We start from the raw sequence: 10,396 nt of genomic DNA on the forward strand, positions 1-10,396 counted from the left end.
AATTCTTCAACCTTTATTTGACTCATAATGTTAAAATAGTCTCAATGTACAACTAGAATATTGCACAACTACTTTACAATAATGATCCTCTTCAGTGTTGGAGAGTGAACAGTGTAAACCCATGAACACACTCACATCAAAAGGACCTGTTTTGTCATATTCATGTTAATTATAAGTGTGATGGCCTCTGTGTGTACATTTATACAGGTTTCTCCTTTTGTTTCCAACGGTTAAGATTAAACTCCAAAATCCTGATCTAATCACAGCCCCATCTCTTCTGTCACTCAAAGCAGATCAAAGTGAAGTTATAATTTCTCACCTTGAGTTTCAGGCTCTGCTTCATCTGGAGCTGAAATGAAGATGGACATTTCACAGTTACATTGATCCATTGAGTAATAAATACAGATCAGGCACATTAATATAATGTCAAGAAATTACACATGAATCAATGCTATTACTTAACAGTCAGAGAACATAATTCAACTTAGAATATTAAACGGCACAGAAACGTCAGTCTTTTGTGTGGCTTGCAAGGGAGAGGAAGGCTTAGCCGAGTCAAGATGTTGTAAGCAACCTGAACCACTTTCCAAAATCACTCTCAGCGTTCCTCCCTCTTACAAGTCATTTTATTAAAATCACACATAGAAAAGAAGGCGGGTCACATTTCTCATTGGTCAGCTTCACATTAAGGCACTTGTCTTTTACGACTCTTTGGTATTATCTTTAGAGATAAAAACCTTGGTGAATGTTCTACCCATCTGGTCCCCAGGATGGGAGGAACATTCCTCACGGCTGCTTCTACACATCTTCGCACATGTTATTAGAAAAACATGCCTTTCCCTCCCCCCAGGCTAATGATGCAGATAACTTTTAACACACAAATATAATCATATATTTACATTTTATCACATATAACAACTGCTGTGAAGTACAAATGATCTCTTAATCAAAGTATCTGTTATTTTCATGAAGTGAATATTTAGTCTTGAAGTTGATATTGATGAGTATTTGAACAGTTTGGACTCCAACACTGTAAAAAGTGCTGCAAAGTCGACTCAGTGATGAACAGACCAAGAGATTTAAAGAGAGTTGTGATGTTGGCTCCTGTCGACTGGTTTTAAAACTAAACGTCTCGTGTGACTTTATGTACGATAAAACAGGAAGTTGAAATATTATGTCTTATTGTTGTACAGTAAAAGATGTTAAAATGTGTTACTTACGAGGAGGGACAGACATGGCTGAAAAAGAAGACAATGAAATGTTAAGTTTCATTTTAGGGCCGAATTTAAAACCATTTTTATACAAATGACATTTCATCTTACCTTTGGACCTTTTGTACACAACAAATACAACAGCGACCGAAAGAAGAACTACAACAAGACCTGACACTGCAGCTGCGATGAGGCCTGTGAGCTTCTTAACTGTTAAAATAAAGAACAAGATCAAACTATAAAACTACTGAAATGCAGACTTAAATATCTAGACACAACACATTTATTTGTTTGTTTGCTGGAAAAGGATCGGTCACAGTGTTAAAGTTGTCAAAAGTATCAAACATTTGAGATTAAAACTAGGACTTCCGGGATGATGACGTGTCAGTCTTTATTGTCTAAGAAAAACAAGAATGAAATGACAAGAGAACCAGGCTAGCACTGCTATTGTGGCACCAGCCACCGCACGCTCAGGCTCCACTGCCACTCAGACTATACCACGCCATGGCTCCAGCTCCAGATCAGATTCATCTGTGGAGGAGACTCGGTGCAGGATAGACCTGGTGATTATGGCGGCTTTACAGGAGATTACTGACAAGATTACAAAGAGTGGACACAAAGATGGTGGAAATACATGATTTGAAATCCAAGAATGGCGAGCTGGACACCCGAGCCACAGCGGTCGAGGAGGAGGTCTCTGACCTGAGGGACACGTCTCTACTTTACAAACCAAAGTGGCAGAATTGACAAACCATTTGACATCCAGACGTCTCACCGTGGGACAATTTGGATCATCCAAACCCCAGGTCTCTGTCTTTAACAACTACTACAGCACAAGTGGTCAAGAAACATAAAGCTTTTGATCCGGTGAAGCTCGGCCTGAGAGAGAAGAACGTGGAATACACTGAGGGTCAATGTGAATGGAAAAATAAAAAGATTCACTACAGCAGAAGAGGAGTTGGCATTTTCCACTTAAAGACTGGATTTGGTCTGACATTCTCCCCCTTTATTTTTCTTTATTGCAATGAAAGTGACCTGGACTTTACTGGAGACGTGTGAGTATCTGACCAATGTGGGCCAGTGTGTTCCAACATTGGTTTGTGAATGTCCAAGTGAAAAATGAGGGCCTTTTTTAGCTAGAGGATGATCATCCCTCCTCCCTCTGATCTCTTATTGGATCGGTCTGTGGGCTCTGGCATGAGCTCTTTTTCTACATTTTGTTTGTTCTATTGTGTTCAGTTGTTGTAGTTCATATGTTTGTGTGTTGTATGTTGATCAGAGTTTTGAACACAAAGATAAAGATGGCAGATTTGTTCTGGTCAAAGGAACTATTAATGGACCACAATATGTAAAAATTATAATTGCTGTTGCCTCGGCCAAAAAGAAAGGCAGAAAAAAATTAAGGATTTGCAGAACAAACTGAAGCTGCTGAAAACAAAGATCCTCAAACGCTACAGGAGATTAAAAAGACACAGATGTGATTAATGCCCTGACCTCACTGTGAGTGACATTAAAGTGCTCACCGTTGACACCGTTGACACCGTTGACACCGTTGGTCCTGATCTTGTCCGGGTGCAGCGTGTTGGGGATGTCTTCCACTCCAGACATCTGAAATATGCACTCGTAGCGGCCCCAGTCCTCAGGTGGGACAGAGGACACGTCCAGGTCCACACTCATCTGGAAAGTCCCGTCGTGGTTGGGCAGTATCTCCCCGGGGTCCACGTCCTCGTACAGCTCGTCTCCGTCTTTGGTCCAGAACAGCATAGCTCTGTCGGGGTAGAAGCCTGTGGCGTGGCAGGTGACGGGGGCCGAGGGAGACTTCTGCAGGAAGGACACCAGGGGGAGCTCTGGAGCAGGCACAAGACACAGGCTCAATCACAGAGTTCACCTGGTTTTTAATGCTCAAGTTCAAAGTATTATCATCAGTCTTCAAAAGCTCAGTGCAGGTGAAATGAAGAAGCCCTAAACACAGTAACAGACTTCAGATCCAAACATGATTTTAAGTCTTTATTTTGTGTCGAATTGTCAGGGTCAGATTTTTATTTTTACTATAGGATGTTGTTTTCTAGCCTCAAAATTGTATTTAAGCTTCACAAAACATATAATCTGCTGTAAAATGTGAACTATATCTGAAGATAAAATCAAAAAAACTCAAAATTAAAACACAAAAATAAGGATTTTGTAACTTGTCCAAAATGAGTGTCATAATCCCAAATTGTGGTTTTCATTTGCCAAAACCACCATGATTTTTCATATTTTGTGATATTCTGAGCTTAATCCCAGTTTCTCCATTAAAATCACATTATGTTCCACTTCACATTTGCCTCTGTTCCTGAGTTTAGTCTGTTTTTGTTCACAAACTTTTATATTCTTCTTTTCTACTTCCATTGAGCAATCGTTCCATTTCTTTTTTTATCAGGTAAATTGATTTTAAAGTTTATTTTACAGCAATAATAAACTGAAAACGGTTGGTAACATTCATAAAAAACATCTGTTTAACGACAAGTTTCTTAAAATGTCTTTGTAAAAATCTTGGTAGAGATTTAAGTCAAGCACAAAAAATTTATTATAAACTGTAAAAGTAAATATGACACTTATCTTTTTTAAAATAACAAAACACTTTCAATAAATATTATCAGATCTATTTTCTGATTTTATATCACTCACTTCTAAACTGCAGCTCAATCATTAAACAATAACATCTAGAATTTATAAAATATTGATGTTGACTGTGTAATTAAATACATATGATTATTTATACTGAGCGCCACCTAGTGAGACTAAACAGCCACTGCACAAGAGGCTTTATCAGCAGAAGACACTGGAGTTCAGGACCACAGAGCGCCGTGCATCTGCATCTTAAAGACACAAACCACTCGATCAAAGACAGTGAGGAGGAGATTCTGAGCAGGACAAAAGATGAAGAGAAAGAGTTAAAGAGGAAAACTGTGTTCAAAAAGAAAGACCATCATTAAATCATCATCAAAAAACAAGGGGTTAAGATTGAGTTAAGATGTTCATAATGGCATTTTGAATCCCTGGAGAGGTCGACGCCCAGAGCATTCAGATGCTAATCAGTTACACAGTGAGGAGAGAGTGAGCCAGGGACAATGGGAGGCTAATGGCCCATTAAAGGACAGATAGTAGAGGCTAGTTTCTGGTGAAACCAATAACACCATTTATCAGGAGGTCCCGCCCAGTGGGCAGGGCCTACTCAGAGTAGGATAAATATCTGAGTTCTCGGTCTTGATTTGCAGATTGAGAATGACTCTCATCCAAGAGTCCAGATGAAACTGAATCTTTTTTCTACAATGGAACACTCCTGGACGAATGAGGGGTTACACATATTTATACTGACGTTTAAAAAATATGATTAAAGTCAATTTAGTGAATGCAATTATTTTCAATTATAGTTTTAAATATGAAAAACATATAGATTGTTTTATTGAACCTGTCAAAGCAGTTGTTTTGTTTAAGTTGATGTTTGTAACATGTCACCTTTCCTCAGGAGAACGCTCTGGCCATTTCGCAGGTGTTTCTTCAAATACTGGACACACTGGTTTTCAATGTAGTTTTTCACTCGAGCAGCTTCTCCAAACTTCTCCCACTTGAGTTTAGTGGCGATGGCTTCTGATCTCGGAGCCACAAAAGTCTCAGTCTTCAGGTCAAAGGCGATAAAGTCTTCTCCATCAAAACCAAACTGATAATATCCATTTGTCTCATTAGTCTCATCGTCCCATTCACAGCCGGACATCTTCTGGTGAATGTGAGAGCCTGAAACAAAAGAGAGGGTTCTAAGATGATTTTTTTTACAATTTCTGTTGTTGGACATGAAACTAGAATTAAGTGTTGTTTAATAATGTCGTCAGAGCTATTTAACTTCCTGCTTCCGAAGAGTGCAGACACTTTCTTGCTCGCTCCAGCTTGCTATCGCTGCATTCTTTCTTTATTTCGCTTTTTAATCATTTTTTGTATTCCAAACATTTTTGCTTATGACTTTTTCAAGTCAACCAAGGATTTTAAGAACATTTTTACAGTTTTAACGACATATCTGATGCCAGCGACATGTCCGGGAGAAGAAGGGAGAAGGACTGTGAACGCTGTCGGAAATGACAAGAAATGATTGAGCTGAAAACACGGATATTTATTTTGGAATCTGAAAAAGTTCTTCACGATACAATTCCTGTGTCAACCGGTGGTAAGAAGTCCACACTTTTACAAGAAAAACTGCTACTTTCAACCTAAACCGCAGTGACTCTGTGTCGTTTCCAAAACTGTCTAAAAACCAGAAAGACCAGGCTGTTTCTTGGAACAAACTTGGGAACAAATTTGATTCATATTCCCTGTGAAAAGATAAAGCCCAGTCCCACTGAAACTCCCACTGAAACTAGTCTGAAACTTGCTGTGCTAAATGTCAGATCCATATGTAACAAATCACTCTTAATTAATCATTTTATTTCTTCTTATAATCTTGATTTTATGTTTTTAACTGAAACATGGCTTGACAAAAACACAGGAAATGTAGTTCTGATAGAATCTGCTCCACCTAACTTCAAGTTTGAATCTGAAACACAAGAAAACAAAAAAGGGGGTGGAGTCTGTGCTGTCTTTAGGGATGCAATAATGACCCGCAGGTTGTCTTTTGGGGTGTTTTCATCATTTGAGTATGTATCCTTTAAAATGGAGCTAAAACAGTCTTCATCCATTCTCTTCATTGTTTTATACAAGCCTCCCAGCACTGCCAAAGTTTTATTGATGATTTTACTGAGATGTTTCAGTCATATGCACAGACTTTGATGGTTTGGTCATTACAGGTGATTTCAATGTGCATGTGGATAACATTTGTGACAGAAACGCTAAAGAGCTTGATGCTGTCCTTGAAACCTTCAGTCTTACTCAGCATGTGAGAGGCCCCACCCACAGCAAAGGACACACTCTAGATCTCATAATTACAAAGGGGGTAAATATTTCAAATGTCAATGTGGTCGATGCTGCTCTGTCTGTTTACAACAGCTCATAGATTTCCTCTTAATAAACAACTCATTTGATGTTTTTCAGTCAGGTTTTAGACCTCATCACAGCACTGAGACTGCTCTTGTCAAGGTGACAAATGACATCCGCCTGAACACTGACACGGGCAAAGCCTCAGTCTTAATTCTGTTAGATCTGAGTGCTGCTTTTGACACTGTCGATCATGGGATCCTCTTACAGAGACTAGAGGACTGGGTGGGTATCACTGGCCCCGCCCTAAACTGGTAAAGGTCCTATGTGGAAGACAGGAAGTACTTTGTTGAAATTGGTAACTGTGTCTCAGCCCACATGCCCCTGACCAGTGGGGTGCCCCAAGGGTCAGTCCTGGGTCCCCTTCTGTTCAACCTCTACATGCTGCCGTTAGGTCAGCTGATACGCAGCGAAAATGTGTCCTATCACAATTATGCAGACGACACTCAGATCTATGTTTCACTGTCGGCAGGTGAATATGGACCAGTGGATTCACTCTGTCACTGCATCCAACAGATCAGTGTGTGGACCGGCCTCCTGCTGGTGCCAGAGTCAGTGTGTGGAGGCAAAACAACTTTCTCCAGCTGAACTCAGACAAGACTGAAATCATCATCTTTGTCCCACAGAAACAAAGAGAAAGTGTTAGCGTCACCTCCAGAGTCTCGCTCTAAAACCTACAAACCAAGTTAGAAATCTGGGGGTAATAATGGACTCAGACTTGAACTTTAATAGCCACGTCAAATCAATAACATCAGCAGCTTTTTACCATCTAAAAAACATTGCCAAAATCAAAAATATAGTGTCTAAACCAGATTTAGAGAGACTTATCCATGCGTTTGTCTCCAGTAGATTAGACTACTGTAACGGCCTGCTCACTGGTCTCTCCAAACGAGCAGTAAAACAGCTGCAGTTCATCCAGGACGCTGCTGCTCGGGTCCTGACTAGAACCAGGAAGTATGATCACATTAGTCCTGTGCTCAGGTCTCTGCACTGCCCCCTGTGGCTCAGAGAATAGACTTTAAAGCAGCTCTGCTTGTGTACAAGTCTCTCCATGGCCTAGCACCAAAGTACATCTTGGATATGTTAGTGCCATATGAACCATCTCAGACTCTGAGGATCTCAGGGACCGGCCTCCTGCTGGTGCCCAGAGTCAGGACTAAACATGGACCGGCCTCCTGCTGGTGCCCAGAGTCAGGACTAAACATGGGCCGGCCTCCTGCTGGTGCCAGAGTCAGGACTAAACATGGACCGGCCTCCTGCTGGTGCCAGAGTCAGGACTAAACATGGACCGGCCTCCTGCTGGTGCCAGAGTCAAGACTAAACATGGACCGGCCTCCTGCTGGTGCCAGAGTCAGGACTAAACATGGACCGGCCTCCTGCTGGTGCCAGAGTCAGGACTAAACATGGACCGGCCTCCTGCTGGTGCCAGAGTCAGGACTAAACATGGGCCGGCCTCCTGCTGGTGCCAGAGTCAGGACTAAACATGGACTGGCCTCCTGCTGGTGCCAGAGTCAGGACTAAACATGGACCGGCCTCCTGCTGGTGCCAGAGTCAAGACTAAACATGGACCGGCCTCCTGCTGGTGCCAGAGTCAGGACTAAACATGGACCGGCCTCCTGCTGGTGCCAGAGTCAGGACTAAACATGGACCGGCCTCCTGCTGGTGCCAGAGTCAGGATTAAACATGGACCGGCCTCCTGCTGGTGCCAGAGTCAGGACTAAACATGGACCGGCCTCCTGCTGGTGCCAGAGTCATGACTAAACATGGGGAATCTGTGTTTCAGTTTTATGCAGCTAAAATCTGGAACATTCTTCCTGAAGATGTGAGACAGGTTCTACTCTGACAATGTTAGAAATCTAAGATAAAAACTGTTTTGTTTAGCTGTGTTTGACTGAAAGGATTTTCTTTGCACTCTTTTCTTTTATGTCTTAAATTGTTTTGTGATTTAATTAGTTTAGACTCTGTTTCTGTAATTTCTTTGTGATTTTAATGCATTTTTCCTGTTGTCTGAAGCACTTTGATTTGCCTTGTGTATGAAATGTGCTCTACAAATAAACTTGGCTCGCCTTAAAAAAAATAATCAATATAACGTCAAAACAAATGTGTTTTCTCATGAACAAAATGGAGTTGAAAGAGAAGACAGAAAATAATTATCATAAAATACTGAACTAATGAAACATATATTAATAAAATATTTAAAATATTAATATAAAACAGGAAACTCAAAATTAAAAAAAAAAAAAAGTAAAAAGTGAAATCAGACAAACCTTCAGTCTGGTTGAGGCGGCGTTTTACTATTTCAGCGTTGGCCTTGAACAAATGATGATTAATTAAACCGATCTGAGTCTGTTTGTCCCAGTACTGAGGGTCGTCCTCTGTGATCTTCTTCATCCACTCCTGTTTAGGCTTTGCTCTCTGTGTGTCACTGTCATAATGATCGATCTGGAGCCCATCCACATAACCAACAGAAATGTATTCTGGGAAGTTTTTCACACCATTTGAAAAAGTTTGAAAATACATCAGAGAGTGAGTCACTGCGAAAGAAAAACATTGTCATTTTAGTTGAAAATACAGAATTAAACTAATCTTACACATCACAAATTAATATAATAGATTTTTCGACAACAACAACAACAAATAATAATAATAACAAATGTAGGTTTTATAATTTTCTGCTTTATATGAATCAAACGCTGCTTATGCTCCTTAACTTAAATGTGTTTTAAAATTCTATTAGATGTATTAATATATTCAATAATGATCAAGTAAATACTTAATACAATCATTTCAAAGCAACTTAAAAACATTTTAAGTTATACGTTGTTTTAAATCATGTGAGTTCTCTCTTTTGTTTTTCTGTTCCGAATCACACATGGATTTTATGTTTTTAACGTTGTCATTGAAATAAAACAAACAGAACAAGGCCAAACAAACACTGACAATTACTAAGGATTTTAGCTTAATTTCTGTAAAACTAAAGCATTATTGAGCAAATAGATTTACCGGTAAAAAGAAGATGTAAGTGCATTGTGATCAAACTAAACGATCAAGTACAAATCTGAGGGAGATTATTACATGTCTTTGTCCAAATTACACCATCAGTCCCTAAACTTATTTCAAACGTGGATCTCAAAATAGTTCTTTATTTATTATTTATTGATAATTCCTCTCAGTAGTGTGAATGAATTAACCATGTGCAATACCTGTAAATAAGAGTGTTCTATTTTGTTTTTATTCGGTTTACTTACCTGCTAATAGTATTACCTAGTCTTGTGCTAGCTATTTTTACTTTATTTTATCTTATTCTATTATCATTATCTTATTATTATTATCTGATTTTTATCTTTATCTTTTTATTTTTATTCATCCATTTTATTTTATTTCCCCCCTCCATTCCCTATAAAGATAGGAGAGGAGTTTTGTTAATAAGAGTTTTTTGTTTTTGTTCATTAGAGTTCTATTAAGAGTTTGTTTTTGAATCTGTCCTTTCCTCCTGTTTCTACTGCTGTTTCTACCCCTCGTGTGGATATTAAAGGATTATTTTATCTTATGTAGCTAGGATTTTTCTACTCAATGTTGTCTAAGGTCGTTTTAAACCAAATATCAACATCATCTGTTGTTGTAGAAAAAGGTTCAGTTGTAGTCATCATCATCATCATCATCATCTGAAAACGAAAGTAATTCTTTAGTATCAAGATGGCTGCCTCGGTGATTCTCTTTTCTGTTGTTTGTGTTGCAACAGACCAGCCATTCCCAACATGTTTTGACCATGGGTTTTGGTTTTGACAGATTACTTCCTTACTTCTTTAAAAGGTCAGCCCCGCCCGACGTCCAGGACAAGTTAATATTTCTGTGAATTTTGTTTATCCACAAATGGCAATAAACCCTATTCTGAATCCGATTACTTTCTTCTGAATCGACCTTTACTTTTATATTTGGGCATTTCATTTGTATTATAAATCAACATAAGAACACAAGATAAATGAGTTTGCTCACCTAATTCTGCATCGTGTATAAACAAGACTGCTCCAAGAAAAGAGACCAAAAGTATCATATTTAAAACATTGTAGACGTTTTCAGAAGTGTTCATTTCCGCAAAGACGGAGGCAGAATAATGCGGTTTGACTGAACTCTGTCACAACAACAGCACCAGCATAATAAGATAAGAGCGATCACTGAAGCAC

The 10,396-nt window shown here is 39.3% G+C and overlaps 1 protein-coding gene across 1 annotated transcript; it reads right to left on the minus strand.

Annotated features, from left to right (window-relative positions):
• Positions 1 to 290: 290 nt before the first annotated feature.
• Positions 291 to 10,317, minus strand: LOC140371029 (class I histocompatibility antigen, F10 alpha chain-like). The gene is made up of 7 exons (XM_072458312.1): positions 10,209 to 10,317; positions 8,480 to 8,746; positions 4,710 to 4,985; positions 2,762 to 3,058; positions 1,323 to 1,421; positions 1,221 to 1,238; positions 291 to 349 (listed from the first exon to the last, which is right to left on the minus strand). The coding sequence occupies exons 1-7, from the start codon at positions 10,300 to 10,302 to the stop codon at positions 306 to 308; spliced, it is 1,095 nt and encodes a 364-aa protein (XP_072314413.1). The 5' UTR covers positions 10,303 to 10,317; the 3' UTR covers positions 291 to 305.
• Positions 10,318 to 10,396: the final 79 nt, after the last annotated feature.

Source organism: Eucyclogobius newberryi, unplaced genomic scaffold (assembly GCF_026437365.1).
Source record: "Eucyclogobius newberryi isolate DKJ021-1_F unplaced genomic scaffold, fEucNew1.0.hap1 SCAF_21, whole genome shotgun sequence".
NCBI classification, from domain to species: Eukaryota; Metazoa; Chordata; class Actinopteri; order Gobiiformes; family Gobiidae; genus Eucyclogobius; species Eucyclogobius newberryi.